The sequence below is a fragment of the Apodemus sylvaticus genome, chromosome 3 (assembly GCF_947179515.1).
Source record: "Apodemus sylvaticus chromosome 3, mApoSyl1.1, whole genome shotgun sequence".
Classification (NCBI taxonomy): Eukaryota; Metazoa; Chordata; class Mammalia; order Rodentia; family Muridae; genus Apodemus; species Apodemus sylvaticus.
Genome location: NC_067474.1, coordinates 63,144,722 through 63,165,866, shown reverse-complemented (window position 1 = coordinate 63,165,866; position 21,145 = coordinate 63,144,722). Strand labels below are relative to the sequence as shown.

Sequence of the window (21,145 nt, the reverse complement as noted above, 5' to 3'; positions counted from 1 at the left end):
TGTGTATATTTTGTGTGTGTGTGTGTGTATCTGTGTGTGTGCGTGTGTGTGCTCCCATGTGCATGCATATAGAAGCAAGAGATTGGCTGGCATTGGATGTGGTCCTCAATCACTCTCCATCTTACTTTTTGAGACACAGTCTCTCACTGGACCTAGAGCTTGCTAACTCAACCAGCCTGGCTAGACAGCAGGTCCCAGCTATTTTCCCATCTCCACTCCCCTGTCATTAGGATTACAGCTGTCAGGACATTTTGCATAGGTGCCAAGAATCAAACTTAAATCCTCACACTTGCATAGTGAGCACATTACCAAGTTACCCTCTCCCCAGTCCATCTTCTTTCTTAATGTTGTCTTCTTTATTTACTGTAATTTGTTCTTTTCTTCCTTTGATTTTCTGATTCTTTAATGGTCACTGAAATTTCAAGATCATGACTCCAGCTCAAGTATACTGAATTTATATAATAGATAAATAATTGGTAGGTTGACACAATATTGATACCTTTATATACTGAGTCATGTTTTGAAAATATCAGTGCTGAGTGTTCAAGCAAATTCCATTATGAATAATTTATAAACATAATAAATATTTCCCCAACAACCTTCCTTAATGCAAAAGAATTGACTGACACTCACTGAATTTGTGCATATCATGATTCACTTGTATTTTTAATGAATGTCTCGGCTCATGTGCACTTGAGCAATTCTGTCAATCCTCTGCATTCAGGTGGCACTTTTCTGATTGACATCAGAGGATATTTGTCATCTGAAAAGATACAGTTTTATGGGAAAGCAGAGAATAATTGCTCTTGCTTCTTGAGAGAAATTATATTAGTCAAATGGGAAAGAAAATGACTCATAAAAAATGGTCACCCTCCTCAGCCAAAGGTCACCCTTCTCCATCTAAATCTAAATTCTTTGTCACCACTTTCTCACTTATCAACAAACAAATCTTCCCTTTAAGTTGCTGCTTTTCTAAGCAGTGTTATTCAAGAATTTATTGTCAAAAAAAAAAAAAACACAACTACCAAGTCCCCAAACAGAAATGCAAAGATGAGGAAACCAACATGAGGGTACCATGTAATAAATAATCAAGAGTACAGATGCACGAACTGTGGCATAATGTCAGATGACCGAAGCAGATCAAGGATGCTAAGTGGAGACAAGAAACCAGAACCCAAGCTCACATACAAATACAGAGGGCAGGGGGATCTCACAAAGGATGTGCCCTCCCCAGGAAAGTAGAGGAGACAAAATGGAGCATCTAGGGAATTCTAGGCTTTGGATAGAAGTTTCTTAGGTAATCAGATGCTAGGAAATATTTACAGAGTTGAATAAAAAGGACAAAATAATACCACTGCTCTGTTTCAAAGGAAATAAGCCCATAAGGACTAGAATAGCAAACAATGGTCTGTTCTGAGGGGGGGGGGGGTTGAATAATTTGTGAAGGAAGACATGAGTGCCTGAATACAGGCATCGTCCAGCACTCAGAAAAAACATTATTTAAAAATATCAGGTCATGACTGTAGCATTTGAGATGCTGAACTGGTGTAAAGACTAGATGTGTGTCCTCTCCCTCCCCCTCCCCATCTCCCTCCCCCTCTCTCCTCCTTTTCTTCTCTCTACCATCTCTCTGTTCATCTCTCCACTCTCATAAATAAATTCCTCTCAGTGTTCTCTGTCCTGGTGTGTATTTTCACTCCGTGAACTGATTTGGGAAACACAATAATAATCTTAAGAGGTTCTTCACATTTTAAAGCCTAAAAGCTTTTGGCATAATATGCAAGAATATCATACAAAAATCAGGCCAAGGGTTGTTAAATAATGCTAAAAATAAATATACAAACAACAAATAATTCCAGAGCCCTACAGTAGAGCATTTGCAAGCCTATAGCATACATTTCATGTTATTTATTAATCCTTTTGCTTTAGATATCTTAATATTTAATATTTCTGTTCTCACAAGATATGGTGTGACTGGATATATCTGTCATCTTGAAGACAAAAAATAATAAATTCGTCAATCAATATATTCATTATGCCTCTTGTGTTAAAGCCATTTCTTATGTTTTTAGTACTACAAAGATGTGGTAGATTTTGCAATTTCAGAACTGAATCTTTTCCTCAAAATTCAGAAAGAAAAATTTAAACAGAAGACTATGTGTGCATATGTATCAATATATTGGATATGTAGCCGCATCCAAAGAGGAGTACAATGAGGGCAGACCACCCCAGTGAAATGCATTCTTAACCTGTATAATATAAGAAAATTGCTCTTCTGTGCCTTAATTTGTGGCATTTGGGATTGGTGAAGTTTTCCCTTTAAAAACAAATGACAAAACAGTGAGTGGACTAATTAGTCTGTGATACAGCCTTTAAGCTTAGCATTAACTTGTGATATAGCCTTTAAGCTTTGCACATTCATTCTATCTGATTAGATGGGGCAATGATTGTCCAACTGTGTTCATAAGGATCCACTAAAGACTAAAAAGGAGCCATTCCTCCTTTGTTATTGCACATTCTGAGCAGATTCACACGGGCCTTCCTGCAAATGCATTGCCCTATCCGTGAAGGACTTGTCATGCTGGCCCTGAAGTCACCAGACTGCTCAGAGAGCCTTTAAGTTTGATCACTAACCTGCTTCTGTGACCAGACTTTCAATTTTCCATTCTCGGTGCTTCACACTGTGAACAAGGATTTCAGAGGTACAAAGAATTAATTACACTAATGTTCCCCTCATAATTCGAGTGAAATAAAATGTCAGTGCAGCAAAGCTTAATCACAATTAGTAGATCACAAGTTTCAAAATAAGGTGCTGAAATGGAAATGTACCAAGATACTGGTTAAAGATATGCTAATCTCATTTAAAGATATGCTAATCTCATTTCTAATGTTAAAGGGGTCAATTTCAGGTAGCAAGCAAAGAGAAGAATCATATAATGGTGGGTTTTTTTTTTTAATGTCCAATAAAATAAAAATCTCTTATACAATTACACAGAATTAATACTAATTAAACTAACTCATACTAATAATCCATAATAAATGAAAGGCGCATTATGGGCTGGAGAGATGATTCAGCATTTAAGAGCATTTTCTGCTCTCCCAAAGGACCCATGTTTAGTACCCAGAATCTACATCAAATGGTTCCCAACCTACTGTAACTCCACTTCGAAGAGATTTGATGCCCTCTTCTGGCCTCTGAGGGTACTGCATACACATGATGCACATACAAGCAAGCAGACTAACACATTACCCATAAATAAAACTAAATACAATTTATATAAAATTCTTTAAAGGCATTTATATCACAAGTAGCTGAATCATACTCTAAATGTTTCAAACATACTTCTACCAATATACACAACTATATCAAACGACAGAATTCAGAAAAAGGTTTGTGTCAACCATGGTGGCTATTCTAGCAGGTGTTTCAGACAGAAATAGTCAGCATTTAGCTAAGTGTTCATTCTTAGTACAAAGCAAATTAGCATGTGACAAAAGCTATCTCTTAGCAACAGTTCCAAGCTGTGCTGACATAAAGTAATCAAATTTCTGTAGGAAATTTAACTTGTACACTTGACAGTTTAATTATCTGGTGCCTTTTCTGTAGTTGCCATTATAAGAAAATTTGTCTAAACTTTCCACCACGGATAGTGACAAACTATTGTTTATAACAATAGCTTCAATATTTGATAGATTTTAATTATCTAAAACAGGCTGAGAAAAAAGTCATGGAAACAATATCCTTTACAAAATTCTCAAATAATATAAAATATCATAGAGTAACTGCAACCAAAAGAGTGAAAGGCTTGCATGACTGGAGACTATTACTGAATATTCACAAAAAGGGACCTATCATGACTGCCCTTCAAAAGACCCAACAAGCAGCTGAAAGAATCATGGGTAGGTATTTGCACCCAACCAATGGACAGAAGCTGCTGACTGCTGTGGTTGAATTAGGGAAATGCTGGAAGAAGCTGAGGAAGAGGCTGACCTTGTAGGAGGACCAGCAGTCTCAGTTAACCTGGACCCCCAAGATCTCTCAGACACTGGACCACCAACCAGGCAGCATATACCAGATGATATGAGACACCCAACACATATATAACAGAGGACTGGGTTCAGTCAGAGAAGGTGCACCTAACCCTCAAGAGACTGGAAGCCTCAGGGAGCTTAGAGGTCTAGTGGGGTGGGACGTCATCCTCATGGAGACAGGGGGTAGGGAGGAGGTATGGGATATGAAAGAGCTGGAGGGTGGACCAGGAGGGGAAATAAAATCTGGAGTGTAGATAGATAGATAGAAAGATGATTGATAGATAGATAGATAGATAGATAGATAGATAGATAGATTTTTTTAAAAAAAAAAACTTCGTGTTTGAATAAAAAACTGAAGATGTCAGAAAATAGATCTCTTCTGCATATAGATCAATAGAATTAACATAGTGAAAATGGCTGTCCTATCAAAACCAATCTATGGCACCATGCAATTTCCATCAAAATTTGACACAATTCTTTAGAGACCTTGCAAGGACCATTCTCAACTTCATATGGAAAAAAAATCCCAGGATAGCTAAAACAACACTGAACAAATTTTAAAAACTGCTAGAGATACAAACATCCCCAATTTTAAGTTATAATATAAAGCCATAGTAATAAAGCGAAGTATTGGCATAAAAACAGACATGTTGATCAATGGAATCCAAATGAATACCCAGACATAAATGTGGCACGTCTGTGGAAACCTGTTTTTCTTTTAATAAAGAAACCACACTAGATAAAATACAAATACACACTGGAAAAAAAAGAAAGCATCTTCAACAAATAGTCCTGGTCAAACTGGTTATCTGACTGTAGAAAAATGCAAATAGATCCATATTTGTCTCCCTGAACAAAACTTAAGTCAAGTGGATTAAAGACCTCAACATAGAACCAGACACCCTGAACTTGAACCTGATAGGAGAGAGAGAGAGAGAGAGAGAGAGAGAGAGAGAGAGAGAGAGAGAGAGAGAGAGAGAGAGAGAGAACCTTGAATCTACTGGCACAGGAAATAACTTTGTGAACATAATATCAATATCACAAACACTAAGAGCAAGAATTAAGAAATGGGACTTTATGAAATTGAAAATATTATGTAAGACAAAGGACATGTCAATTGAACAAAGAAGTAGCTTACAGAATGGGGAAAGATTTATACCAATTCCACATTCAATAGAAGTCTAAGGGGCAAAATATATAAAGAGCTAAAGAAACTAGACATCAAAAAACAAATAATCCTTTTTTTTAAATGGGGTACAGATCTAAGCAGAGAATTCCTAATAAAGGAATCCCAAATGGCTGAGGAACACTTAAGAGAACTGTTCAATATCCTTAGACATCTGGGAAATGCAAATCAAAACTACTCTTAGATTCCATCTTAGCTGTCAGAATGACTAAGATCAATAAAACAGGTGTCAGCTCATGCTGGTAAGGAAACAGAGGAAAGAGAACACTACTCCTTCACTGGTGGGAGTTCAAACTTGTACAGTCACTATGAAAATCAATACAGCCATTCCTCAGAAATTTGGGAATGAATCTACCTCACGATCCAGCTATATCTATATACTCTTGGGCATATACCCAAAGGGTGTTCCAGCTTACCACCAGGACAGTTGCTCACCTACACTCATTGTGGCTTTATTCATGGTAGCCAGAAACTAGAAAAAACCTAGATGTCCCTCAGCTGAAGAATGGATAACAAAAATGTGGTTCCCACAATGGAGTATTACTCAGCTGTTTAAAAAGAAATGACATCATGAAATGTGCAGGCAAATGGATAGAACTTGAAAAAAATCATCCTGAGGGAGAAGAATGACAAATATAGTATGTGTTTACTTAAAAGTGGTTGTTAACTGTTAATGATAATCAAGCTACTGTCTGCAGCACCAGAGAGGTTAGATAAAGAGAAGGACTCTAGGAGGGATGCATGTATCTCCCTGGAAAGAAGAAATAGAATAAGTTTTGCAGGCAGTTTGGGGACAGATATGGATGGGAGCAGGAGGTGTCAGCTGGTGATGAAGCCTTGGAAGGAGATAATGCAGGAAGAGAAAGATGGAACTGAGGGTATATTGAGGGAGGGGCAGTGTAGAAACCTAGTGCAGTGGAAACTATCTGGAATCTAGGAGGGTGACTCTAGTGAGGACTCCTAGAAATGAAGGATGCAATGTCTGAACCTGCCATCTTTGTTGGTCAGGCAAGAGTTCTGGTGGTGGAACTGAGTTGTATTTGGTTGAGTTGTTGGCCAAGGGGTTCCATGGAGATCCCAAACATCCCAGGCTGATGCTAGGACATCCAAATCTGACAGCGGGAGTGTGGGGTGGGTCATAGCCAAGAACAACCCCAGACAACTCATCAGTTCATTAGAGGTAGAGAGGGTGAGCTTATGTTAACATAAATCCTTCACCCTACATTCTAGACTCTTTGGCTTCTCTGCAGGTAATAAAAAGAGAAACCTGGACGCCAACATGGCCACAAACACTGCCCTACAATCTGTCCTGCTTTCAAGACACGCTGAGGCAACGGTGGTGCAGAACCTCTGGGGGTGGCCAGTCAATGTCTTGCTTAGCTTGAGGCATATGCCTGACACGAACTTGGATGGCCAGGAGAGCTAGGGTAGAACCAAACAAGCTGGCACAAAAAAAATCAATTAAATGATCCCATATGATACTCTGCTATACTCACAGATTTGTGCCTTGTCTCGTCATCATTAAAGAGGCTTCCTATGGTAGCCACATTATGTGGAGACATTATGTGGAGAGTGTCTAAATTAGAAGTCTCCATCCGGTCCTTCCTCTTAGAGTTGGATAACCTCATGAGAGAGAGGGAAGAAAGACTGTAGAAGTCACATGAGATGAAGCCTCTGTTTCCTATAAAAAAAGGGTGAGTGCAATTGATATCTCTAAAAAGTATCTTATTACTGAAATCACTGTGTGCAAATAGACAAAATGTGTGAGAGGCATAGCAATAAAATAATCATTTTTAGAAACACATCCAACTCAACAACGACATTCTGCAAGCAAGTCTCCACAGTTACCACTTACTGGATATTCGTCTGTGCAGGACACTTTCTGAGCATTACCACATTTCATACTGGAAATAGTATATTGTGGTCATTTGGGAGATAGGAGTCTATGATGCTGATATGTTAAATTACTTGCAGGTAACCCTATGGCTTGTAAGTGATGAAGACATAATTTTTACGTAGCTCATCCTATTTTCTAAGACCTAATCCCATGTAGCACAAAAGAGGAAAACTCAGATAACTTAAAAGGGCAGTGGCATTACCCGGAAAGAGAGCTTGGGACCTAAGTGAGAGCATCATAGACACTATTTGAACGGACACTGCTTGATCAGACCAAAGATAAACAGAAGCATGACATATAGCCAATATTCATCTAGTATATGGAAGATACTACTGTTGTAGAATGACATCACTGTTTGTTTGCCTATCTAGTGATCACCTGTTTTCAAATGCATCTCTCATTTACTCTCCTAAAATCCAATTAAAGGATGCTGTATATTACATTTATCTGAATCCTCCCACTTCTGCTGCCCTGTTCCTGGAATAGTCCTCCTGTCCTAGCCCTACCATACTTTATTATTTGATTTGTTGTAACTGCTGGGATTTTTAATTATATGAATTGTCTATTTCCCAGCTACTTATGCACTGTTCCTCTATTACTCACTGCATAGGCAGAGGGCACATCTCACAATACAAGGTTAAAATTGTCTTTCTGGATTGGATGTGTGTTCAGTAAAGACTTCTGTAGCCTTCTTGACTAAATGTCCCCTATTTATTGTGAACACAACTCTTTTTCTATTACCATTGCTGCAAATGTTTTTTTTTTTGATATTTCATGTTCCTTCACTTTTTGTTTATAATAGATTTTTTCATGTCAGAAAAAACAGGTTACATTATTCAGTTAGTGAATCTTAAATTCTCATATATTCACTCAGTTGGACTATTTTTAATGCTTTAATATTATACTTATGCCATTGGTATGTGGGAATGAATGAATGAATTTATTTACTTATTTATTTATTTATTTATTTATTTATTTATTTGTTAAGACAGGGTTTCTCTTGATGTAGCCCTAGCCATTCTGTGACTCTCTCTGTATACTAGGCTGGCCTCAATCTTAGAGATTCGCCTGCCCCTACTTCCCAAGTGCTGAGATTAAAGGAATGCACCAACACTACCCAAGAGGAATTATTTTTATTGCAGAATTAGGAATTTAAATTATATTATTTTTCTAAATGTTTTCTTTTCTCAACTCAATCTCATATTTCCTTCCATTTTGCTTTGAATTTCATGTATAATGTATTAATTGAATATATTACACTTGATCTTAGCCAAAAGGTCGAGAAGCGATGATTAATTGAATATATTTAATTGATGTTCTTTGTGTATGTTAACTTTTGTTCTATTTACTTCTTACTTCTCTCTTCATATTTCCGTACTTGAACTATTCTTGCCTAAGAAAGACCTTACTATGCTTTTCTTCTTCAAAATCTCTTAACTTGGCTCAATATGTTTTTTTTTTATTTTTACTGAATATTTTAACAAAATTTATACTATAAATCTGGACTTCATTAATGATGTGTTATGCGTATTTGTGTGTGTGTGTGTGTGTGTGTGTGTGTGTGTGAGAGAGAGAGAGAGAGAGAGAGAGAGAGAGAGAGAGAGAGAGATGTAGAGATGTGGGGGAGGGGGACTTTAGCATCACTTGAGAAAAATTGCAAGATGTTGCATGTGCAGCTGCTAATAAGTATCACTAGATGTTTCTAAGCAATGACTTAATAAATATTTATTTGAAGAATTGCTCCCCTTAAGACAGTGAAAGAATTAATGTCAACATCTGGAGTTCCTCAACAGAATTGATTATAAGGATGAGCCTGCTTGCATGGATTAATCACTATCTGCTGGGAAAGAAGAGAACTTGTTAGCTAAGTCCCATCTTGCTTTTTCTTGCCGAATACTTTTATATCTCCATCTAATGCTGAATTATCAATATGATCAGCACGTTTTATTTTCATTCTTGCCTTCATACAACAAGTCTATTACTCATACTCATTTAGTGAATTCTTCTGTGGGAAGTATTTAAATGAACGTTGGTTACAATTCAGGCAAAATGTGGGTTCTTGAAACTGTTCTGGAAATGGTTTCTTTCCTGTCTATCAAATTTTAGTCTCTCAGATTATGATCAAAGTCCAGGAACTGGGGTGAATGAAAGAATAATTCCAGTTGACATATACTATCTCTGGCTCAATCTGTCAAAAGAGAAATTTAAGACACAGTTCTAGTCTATTGTGTGAGATAAACAGTATCATTTGAGGCAATCTGCAGTTAAGGGATGAACAACATACGGCATATATGAAATGATTAAGTTTTTGTAGTCATCAGAAATAATCAAATAAAAACTCAAGTCACGATAAGTCAATACATTGTAAATACACATACATAATAACAAATGAACAAAGGCAATGAAAAAGTAAATCAAAAACAAAAAACAAAAACAGCTCTACATTCAAAGAAATAAATAGTATACTCTGAACCAAATGTTGATGGCCACAACCAGGGAACACAAATTCTAGTCATTGTAAATGATATAGACCATGGAGGACAAGGTCACATAGACATTTGTGTCCACAAAACGAAGCCATACATCAATAAATACATTCAACAAATACTTTCATGGGGGCATTAGAAAGGCAGGCTCCAGCAAAGCGAACGGATCATGTCAATCAATTCTAGATGCTATTCACATTCTTGTTTTGGGATTGATGGAGTCTTAATGTCTACTAAGCTTAACAGGACATTAAGATAACCTAATACTCAAGAGACTGTCAGGCCAAACACAGAAAGTAAGATTAATGTCTTTATAGAGTTTAAACAGGGGGCTAGAGAGATGGCTCAGAGGTTAAGAGAACTGACTGCTCTTCCAGAGGACCTGAGTTCAATGCCCAGCAACGACATGGTGGCTCACAACGATCTGTAATGGTATCCAATTCCCCATTCTGGTATCTCTGACAGCTACACTGTACTCATAAATAAAATAATAAAGGGGAAAAAGAGTTTTAGATAGCCTTGTAATTTTTGTTCTTAATCTAAAAACTATTTTCTCTATAATGATGTTGTTCTTTGCAGCTAAGGTCAGTCAACAGAAGCATTAATGTAGATTCAGGCTCAGAGGACTCAGGTTAAAAACAACCTAAAATACTTTAGGAATCTGGATGGATGCGAATGCATTGTTTGGAAAAATGAATACAAATGCAAACAAATCCATTTCTGTGAAAAGAAAGTTTGTATGAAATATTTGCCCTGGTTCAAGAAAAAAAATGAGTTACCTGGTATGCCTTTGTGTGTTATAGGAAAGGAAAATTATTACAAACCAGAATTTTGGCAAGCTCTCAGAGATAGTTCAATACTTACCAATTGGACGATATTTAATTCACTTGATAGGTATTTGTTGTGCAACCAGCATTTATAAAGCTTTGTTCTAAAGTATCTCAGGAAATCATTGTTAAAGGGTAAATATGTCAAGTGTCTGTTGGAAAGAATATATGAAAAATTTATTAATGTTAAAAGACTACCCTTCAACTATGTAATTTATAATTTGTGACTGTTAAATTAAGGAACTCTTCCTTAATTGAGATAGCAAGTTCCATGAGTAGATGAAATAGTAATTTAAGTTTCACGCATACATTCCATGACAAATTTTTTTGATAGCAAGACCTCAAGATCAACACAAATAGAAACATAACCAATGCTTTAACCTTGACTATACACTTAACCATGATGTATGTGCCATACAGTACTTCATGTGTTATAGAAGAGCCTTGCTCAAGGGTCTAGAGGCCTGTTCATATTCTATAGTTTCTTATACAAGAGTGGCACTGAGCTAGTTTGTCTCTGATAGTTGTTTTACAGAAACAAAGCAATTTATTCCAATTATTCTCCTGAGTGAAACGTTTAACAAATGAATCATTAAACACAGTATAAGAAATATGATACATTAAATGGACTGATTGTAAGACAAACCCCATAAAAATCTAAGACCACACAGGTGATTATATCACTTCTCACATTTACATCAGAAGCTATATGCTCTCTGGTACTCAAACAAAAACATCAGGAAAATGGGATGAAGTATTGATTCCTCATTAGATAAAGAACACTATTTTTTCCAAGTAAGAGAATTTTATTCCAGAGAAAATATCACAGGGGAAAAAATAGAGAGAGGCTTTAGCCTTACAGAAAAACAAAAGTACCTCGTTATGGTCTTCGGGCAATGCGTTCTAATTCTTCTTTTTCATTATCTTTAAATACAGAATCCCCTGCACCTACAGCTGAGTTTAGAAACTTCACTAAGTTCTGATGCTGATGTCACTGTCTCAATCCTGACCATGAACAACTGGTACAATTTTAGCTTGTTGCTATGCCAGGAAGACTGGAATATCACCGACTTCCTCCTCCTTACGGAGAATAACTCCAAGTTCCACCTCGAGTCTATCATCAACATCACTGCTAACCTTTCCTCCACAAAGGACCTTCTAAGTTTCCTGCAGGTCCAGCTGGAAAACATTAAGAACAGCACACCCACGATGGTGATGTTTGGCTGTGACATGGGGAGTATCCGGCAGATATTTGAAATGTCTACACAGTTTGGGCTATCATCTCCTGAACTTCACTGGGTTTTAGGAGACTCACAGAATGTGGAGGAACTGAGGACAGAAGGCCTGCCCTTAGGGCTCATTGCTCATGGAAAAACCACACAGTCTGTCTTTGAGTACTATGTTCAGGATGCCATGGAGTTGGTTGCAAGAGCTGTAGCCACAGCCACCATGATCCAGCCAGAGCTTGCTCTCCTTCCCAGCACAATGAACTGCATGGATGTGAAAACCACAAATCTCACTTCGGGACAATATTTGTCAAGGTAGGATGTAAATCCTGGGGTACAGTCTCATCCAGAGACCTAGGATAGCAAGTAAAGTTTACCTGTCAATCCACTGTGCAGAAATCTTGATTCTGTGTAGTTCTAAGGGCCAATAGTCCTGATATAGTTAAGGGCAACTAAAGACTAGTATCTCATGATACGTTCTCTCTAATTTGATTCTGTATTGAGTGCTGTATGGTAGAGACAGTACTATGCACTTGTTAGTTCCTTACTCACTGTTGAGTTCTTGACAGGATATTTAAAAGCTTAGAGCTTCAATATTCTAATGTATCAAGATAGCATAGACTAGCTTAATACAGTATAATAAATAGGCCATGAAATTGTGTATTAAAAATAATTAGCCCGTGGTTGGATCACATAAAAGCAAGGAATAATTATTTCCTTCTTTATCCTGTCCCATATCAGTAAAACTGAACAAAAATTTCTAAACACATGCAAAGGAAAAAATAGTTACATGAAAATGTACTTTTCTGTCTCCAAAATTTTTAAGACAGTTTAGACCCTGGTTAAAGGCAGAGATTTCAGAACTATACAGAAATAGAATCTTAGTCCTGCCTCCTTATTCTTGTATCATTTAATCAAGTTACCCAGTTTCTCTCAGCCTTAGTTTTTTAGGTTTTATGTCTGCTTATAGGAAAGGCATGTAAAATTACAACAATATAAGTCTAAGATCCTACTACTTGTGGAATTGTTGTAATAGCAGATAAAAAATAGAAGCTACATAATGGGTGGGTGGTAAATCAAAAGCTGATGTGTAGAGGATATATAGATGATTAATAGATAGATAGATATATAGATATATAGATAGATAGATAGATAGATAGATAGATAGATAGATAGATAAATTTATGATAGATGACAGATAGATAGATAGATAGATAGATAGATAGATAGATAGATAGATAGATAGTTGATAGATGAAGATGATAGATTTATGATAGATGACAGATTTATGATAGATGACAGATAAATAGATTAGATAGATAGATAGATAGATAGATAGATAGATAGATAGATAGGTGATAATAGGTAGATAGATAGATAGATAGATAGATAGATAGATAGACAGACAGACAGACAGATAGATAGATAGATAAATTGTAGACAAATATAAAGAATATAAAAGTAAGCATTCCTTTAGAGTATTTTGCTAAAATGCTTTTTATTATTTTATACTTAATTATATGTGTGCATGTAATAATTTGGTATATTTATGTTTAGTAGCTCACTTGACTCTGAAGATGGAATGGAAATATTTAAAATAGAGAATAACCCCTCAAATGGAAATGGGCTTTTAATTATGACAAAATGTGTCTACTGGGAAAGGGGAATGTCCTTGAGTGATATTTTTAGGCTACTTGATTTTTATCTAAAAGATATCAAAGAATGAGGACCATATCAAAGAATGAGAGCCATTCCAGAGGTGACTCTTCCCTGTAGACTGAAACACATTTTAAGGCAATACTCTCAAAGATTATACAGACTATACATAAATTTTAGTCTTATCTTAAGAAAACACAAACACTTGGTAAAAGCCAGAAAGTCTTCATGATTTTATACATAATTGTACTGAGAACTTACTATACACAAGCAATCTGCTAACAGCTAAGTGTATGACAGAAATGCAGACAAGGCACAGCACAATATTGTTCACAAAAACATAAAATGGGTTTGATGGCACACACCTCTAATCCCAGCATTTCAGAGATAGAAGCAAGAGGATCTTTGTGGGTTCCAGTCCAGCCAAGGATATGCAGGGAGACCTTATTTCATAGACAGGAGAAAGAAGAAGAAAAGAAAAGTAAACTAATTCAAATTAATTTTCAAAAGTCTACTAATGGTAAAATTTGATAGTATACCATCTTAACTTTCTCTTTTGGCCATATAGCATTTAATTTTCATAAGCACAAATTTTATGTCTATTTTATTTTTGCAATATCTACACAGAGTTAATCCATTTGTACCCTAGTACATAAGTGAGGTTCTTACCTAAGAAATAAAAGCATTCTCCTTTCTAACCACCATATGATTCTAACAGTGTTTATTCAGAATGACTGTCAGGAAAAAACACAATGAAAATTACATTGTATTGTTTAGCATACTCTTGCATCATGTAAAATGGACAACACAAGAAAAAAATCTGTTTGGGTCCTAAAAACATTTAGGGAAAATGAGTAAGAATATTTTTTGACAGGTTGTATTACCTCAATAATTTATTTTAGAAAGGTCAAGTGATCTTTTTTACTTCCTAAGATTTAATTTTCAGTAAAATCACATTTCTCAGGCTATCAAGATTGCTCAGTGAGTCAATCAGTATCCACCTAGATCAAAGGCTTTCTTCTCACCCCACCCCTCAGCAGAAGAGAACTGGTTCCTATATATTGTCGTTTGACCCCCATAGTTGCACAATGGATTGTGCATGCATGCATACATACATACTTATACATATGCAATCTCACACACATGCATACATACATACATCCATACACATGTACATACATACTTATACATATGCGATCTCACACACATGCATGCATGCATACATACATACATACTTATACATATGCAATCTCACACACATGCATACATGAACATGCATTCATACACATGAATGTATGTAGACATGCACACCATATACATGCGAACACACATACTCACACAGTAAATGTAATTCACAAACCTAAAATCTCCCTCTCCAAGGTCCCTATGGCACTTTTTCTATTGATTTCTGAGTGGTATATAGCTTCTTCATCCTGACCTGTCTGACTCCTGAGGGAAATACAAATTCCATTAAGTTGACACACTGTTTGACTTAGTCCACACGTTAGTATACAGAATACTTAATTGATAGTTACTGAAATTTATTTATAGAGAAAGAAAACTTTCTCTTGTATTTGTGTCTCCAGATTCACTTACTTAGAGGAAAAATGGATAGTTGACGAATAATACTTTCTAAACTAAATATAAACTTTGATCAAACCACTTATACTCGAGTTTTCTTCGTTTCTTTTACTTCTTTTATTTTCGTCTCTACGGTGAAAGGCTGTACCCTCATGACTGTTTCCACATATTTTATTCCACAAAGTTTGAAAATTACAAAAGAAGAATGTGAGGTTTGGAGCCCAGAGGCAGTTCATAATGCACAGGGGTCAGTGACAATATTTTCGTCCCCATGGTATGTGTGAGAAATGAGCTCAAAGAACTTCAGAAAATATGCCTAGGACTTTTTTAAACTCCCGAAGGAGTACAGTCAAAGAAAAAGTTTCAAAGTGTTCAGGACAGGGTCAGGGAAAGTTGGCATATCCCCGGAAGGAGTCTGTATAATGAATAACTTAAAGGCTGCCTTAAGCCAGAAAACAGATGTGGATTTTCCATCATCCTTATTTGTTTTGTTTTAATCCAATCTTTTGAAAAGTTAGTTATTCTCAGTCCATAAGTCACATCTGCATACAGTAATTTTCTTAATTGTCCCTAAATTTTGTGAGGCTGACCCCACTCCCTCACAGCATAATAAGGGCCAGAAGGACAATGAGCTGTGACTAGCTGGTGCAGCGCTATGCACGCTTTCATTTCTCACACAGTCATTTTTGGTTTGGGCTGACAGAATTGTTAACATTTTAAAATGTTAATGAAATCTCCCCCAAACATGGCATTTTTCAGTACAGACTTTTAGACTAGGAAAATAACTTCTTGTGGCAGACTACACAGACATAATTACAGGTATAAGAGATTTTATTCTTCTCAGTCTCCCACCAGCCAGAGCAAATGTCCATCACGACTCAAGTAGACAAAAGGATTAGAGGACCAAGGTCATTGTGTTATCTTTAACAATGTATTAGAAAGTTGTTTTACTAAATGTTAATTTGGGGGGCAATGGTAGGTGACATGCTATCTTTACAATGCCTCCATGAATGTACATCTGTGTTTCCACTCCATCTATGACCATTTCTGGAACTAGGATGAAGGAGATATATTAAGTACCTGAGTCTTGTCATTTTAGAGCTGACAGCATAATGCATAAAGGTAAGCTATAAAGTTCTGGGATACATGTACACACACCCTGCCCCCACTCTAGAAATTATTAAGCCCAACCTGGGGTTTCTACCCTGCGTGTGACCATTTAGTTCTGGGAGAAAAGGCACACAGAGCCTTTATACTTACAAGAAGCCTTGAACAGCACAAGAGCTAGGCAGTTACCTACCCACTATGTCATTAGAATCTACTTTCCTATCTGCACCCCCAATTATTACTTACTAATAATACACGTTCTTATGGCTCACCTAACCCATGGCGGCTTCTCCTTCCTCCTCCTGCACCTTTTTCTTCCATCCTGATTCCTCTCTGACCCCAAGCCCAGGAAATCTAAACCCCACCTATGTTTCTTCTTCCCAACTATTGACTGTTGACATTTTAAGTTACCAATCAGAAATAACTTGGGAGCAAGGTCTACATGCAAACTTTCTCTTCTCTGGACAACCAAGTTCTGAAAGGGGGCACACACTTAGCATTACAGTAGATACCATAGATAACAAAAAGCCAAACCTCAGCACCTTTCTCTCCCTTCCCATAAGACAAAGTCTTGCTATGTATCCCAGTCTGGCTTAGAACTCACAATCTTCTGCCCGCCCTTGGTTTCCCATATGCTGGGGTGATAGGACTGGGCCACTATGCTTGGAAGGATATAGAGGTTTAAAATACATGGAAAATATCCATTAATATTCTCAGAGGTTTGGTGATATGTTTTAATAAATGAATGCAAGTTTTTACATTTGGAACTAATTCTTAAGCATAGCAAATGAAATATATGAATGTGTTGAGACCTGAAGACAAACTGTAACACAACTGGAGCATTAATTGAATTAGGAAAGTATTCACAGCATACCACATACGGTTTTTATGACAAGCTAGAGAGTTTCCATTGCATTTGACTAATGGATGTCAGAGGAAACAGAACATTAGCCTAGGCATATTTATAAATATGTCTATTTTTCAGATACATATTTTGAGATAGAGTCTTGATAAAATGATCAATGTAGGCTTAAACTTGCCCTTTAACCCAGAGTGACTTTGAACTTGTGATTATCCTAACCTAGTCCTCTCAAGCAACAATGATTACAGGTCTATGCCACTAGGTCAAGCTTAACAGTCCAACTCTACATTGCTGAGTAGAATGAATAATCTATTATTTGAACAATTTCTGAACTTTATTTCTGTATCCTCCAAGCTTTCCACCAACTAGATAAAGTTGTATGTTCAATCATACATTTGCCTACATTTGTTTCTGGTATTGCATCATGCCCTCAGCTGGGGGCCCAGAGCCCAGGAGACAAAGGACTCGTCTTTCAGAAAGCTTCCAGTCCACTCCTCTGTCTTCTCAGCAGCAGAGAACAGACATCTAATCATTCTTATCCATTTCCCATAACTAGACTGTTCAATTACCAGTACCTTTGAGCCAACTATTACTACTTCTCTTACCATACATTCACTGCATCTGCTGCTGTTCTTTTACTCTCTCTTTAATTAGATTCAATAATCTCATGGGACCTAAAACCTCCCACATAGGCTAATGAGCCTTTTCTCCTGATTGTCATTCTGTTTACATGGCCAGGCAATTATTGAGATTCACTGGCCTTCTCTTAATAGTAATATTCAAATGATTGATTCTGCACATAGTTGTTAATACTCTGTTATGTGCCAGGTATCAAGAGACACTAGAAAAAAATTCCAGAAGAAATGTAAAAGCTTGTGTTCATTTTTTAAAAACTCTTTAAATTAATGTTGGTGTTAGCTCCATTCCTGCATGCTAGAAATTTTGAAAGAAAAGAAAATAGAAAAGAAAACCTTGGGGTTTCAAGATATTCTAATTCTGGATACTTCTAGCTATTAGCTTTATTATGTAGTAGCATTTCAAACTAGTCAAAGGTATTTAAACTGAATAACCTTTAAATTTATTGTTAAACAAATTTACCTTCTCCACATCTAATATACTTTTAGTATTAATATAAAATTTCCTTAATTAGTACTTTATGACTATATGATTTATATTTTTGGCCACGTGGTATTTAAAATCAAGAGGCAAAATTGCCCATGTGTGAATAATATCCTACGTTTCTCCACTCAGACAACTGGTTAGCATGTAGGTTTCAGCATTAACTTTTAAGAGAACTACAAGTTCAGTGAATGTGGAAGCCCCAGCGTTAGATGCTGCTCTTTAGTCCTGCCTCTCCAGTGCCCAAAGGAAAACACATTGCTTATGGGTGACCTTGTATGGATGACTGTGACCTGCTTACCTTAGCTTTCTCTGCTGGAACACTTAGGGAGTTTATATTATGGAAGAAAAATGCATATTGTACAGTCCTCTATGTGTCTAGCAGGAAACCCTGTCACTAGACCAGTTGACTAAAATCTGGTGACTGTTTCTCTCCTTCTGGGTCACTTAAGGGATGACATGAGTTGAGTCTAAAAATTGGATTTAAATCATAAGCACCTCAGATAAGGAACACTAGAAAATGCACATTACCTCGGGACCTTATCACAATGAATAAAGGAGGATTCAGTATGCAGCAAGTATTAAGCTGGATAATTTCCGCACATTTGTGGAGCTTCCAAGTTGCTATGTGCCTGAAAGGGAATTTTATTCTTTTTTCACATTTTCACTTCATGAGCATCTATTGTAAAATTTGGAGATAGATCAGGAAGTTCTGAGTCTACTGAGAACAATGTTAACAGCTCCACTCTGAAGTCTAGATCTGTCTCCAGACTGCACCATTCTCTACATCCTATAGCCCTTCAGAGGGTTGTCTAGCTGGTAAATACTCTGTAATGTTCCATGTGCAGAACCATGCTCCAGCCATGATGGAAGAGAAATCAGCACTGGGGCTAGCATTCCCACTAGAACTAAAGAACCAGCATAAATTAAGTTAGGAGAATAAATACAACAACCAAGAACAGCCAAAGAGTGGTCACAGACCACAGAAGTGAGGAGCCAAAGGCCATGGCAAAACCCAGGGCAAAAAGAAAGCGTTTTGGCTATAGGGCAGTTCTCTTACTTCCATGCAGTAGATTGGGGGTGGGGGGAGGGGGGAGACAGAAAATGTGAAGGGAAAAAAAAAGAGTGCTGGCCTGCCACTGACAGGATCTGAAGGAAAAGCTGAGTACCTTAGCCACACGTCAGATTTCCTCCTCTTCACATACACCAAGAGCAGAACAACATTAAGCATGTATTGCATTAGGACTTGCATTTTTTTGCTATTTTCCTCCTCTCATGGGAAAATCCAAGAATGTCAGCAGCTCTTCTTCCATTATGAAGTTTTACTTGTAACTGAATTTTGCAAGTATTGGCAAAACACAGACTCTGATGAGTCATAGATGGGTGCATATATTTATTGTTAAACTGATTTTGTCCATTTATTGGTAAAAGTGCTTTTGGAGAAGATGAGCCTGGGTGTTGTTTTAAAATATGACAATATCAGTGATTACAATATATTGGCATCCAGTGCTCTGAAACTCAAATTTTAGCCATTTCTACTTCCTGTTAAGTTCCTTATTATCAGAGAGCATTCCCATTGAACTAATTTCTATTTTTGTATCTCATCCATTATTCAGAAGGAAGCGTATCAGAATCGGAATGCTTTGAACACTCTATAAGCTGAAAACGCAAAAGCTTTCTGGCAGATTTAGCCCACTCTTCTGCCAGAGCAATGAATGCTTTAAGATACTTGTCTGCTCTAAGATGTATATTTAACTGCACTTGCCACACAGACAGCACGGAGAAGTTCCCCTGGACAGACACTATGCTATGGCTAAGAGTCAAAGCTGACTCCATGTGACAGATGAAGGTGGGTCTCTTCAGCTCGGCAGTCTGCGCCATGAAATCAGCCAGGAGGGTTCATCTATGACAACACCAAGGCTGTGGCAGTTCTGCTCTTTCAATGTAAGACATGTTGAAACACATGTTTACAGGGATCTTATAGTCTGAAAAGCCAAACATGGGAACAATCCACTGACATTCAAGAATACACTTCAAGCTACAATGAGGACTAGGGGCACAGGGTGTACTTCCGTGTGTAGGTTAGGAAATGATATACGGTTGATGTCCAACTTGGAGACAAGTCTCATAGATGGAGAACTAAAATCAAACTAATATCAAAATAGCATGTTCTGATGAGGTTGGCAACAGGAATGTCCAGCAGTAGTGAACTGTGTCTTCAGGTTAGTTTTCTGGTTAAAATATCTAAACTTTGCTTCTAATGAAGCAAATACAGGGGGTCTACATCTGTAAACGAAGCCATGAGTGAGAGTTGAGCTAGAAACAAGTCACATGTGAAAGGAGGAATGTCCTCCAGGGATGCAAGAGAGGAGTGAGATAGTAAAGGAGACGTAACTACATGGATTTCACAGAGTGTTAGTTCTCAGGGGAATTAGAAAAGGAATGGGCGCAGTATAAACCAAGTGAAATGGTTCAGGTGTAAAGGCACTTGCCACCAAAGTGTGATGACCCCATGTGCTTACTGTGGTGCAAACAAACGCCCACATGCTTAAACATACAAAATAATATGACTGAAAATCATTTTCAATTAAAGAACTGTTATATCGGGAGCTGAATGAAAGCATATCAAGACACAAATATTCAGACCGAGTATGTAAAAAACACGTAAATCTGACACCTGAGCCCAACAGCCCTAACTACAACTAGATGATGCAGGTGCAGGGGGAGTTTGAAAGGATGGCACTAGTAACAATACTGTCAAGATTCCTAACAATGCTAGGCATAGTAGTGCATGCATGTAAATCCAGCACTTGGAGGCAAAGGCAGGAAGATTAGGGGGTTCAATGTTATCCTGAGCCACATACGGAGTTCAAGGCTAACTTGAGCTACATGCAACCTTGTCTCAAAGAGAAGAAAAAGGAAGAAGAAAGAAAGAAAGAAAGAAAGAAAGAAAGAAAGAAAGAAAGAAAGAAAGAAAGAAAGAAAGAAAGAAAGAAAGAAAGAAGGAAGGAAGGAAGGAAGGAAGGAAGGAAGGAAGGAAGGAAGGAAGGAAGGAAGGAAGGAAGGAAGGAAGGAAGAAAAATATACTACTAATTGAGCAAAGACAAAAGGTCAAAATTAATTCTCACAGGAAAGATTATTGTAGAACTTTATAGAGGAGGAACAG

General features: G+C 37.1%; 1 protein-coding gene across 1 annotated transcript in view; it reads left to right on the top strand.

The window, feature by feature from the left end:
* The window catches only part of Grin3a (glutamate ionotropic receptor NMDA type subunit 3A), a 188,516-nt gene that overhangs the window by 43,297 nt on the left and 124,074 nt on the right, over positions 1 to 21,145 (top strand). Inside the window, exon 2 of the mRNA XM_052175785.1 lies at positions 11,365 to 11,969. Coding sequence (XP_052031745.1) covers positions 11,365 to 11,969 — 605 coding nt within the window. The remainder of the gene's footprint in view (positions 1 to 11,364; positions 11,970 to 21,145) is intronic.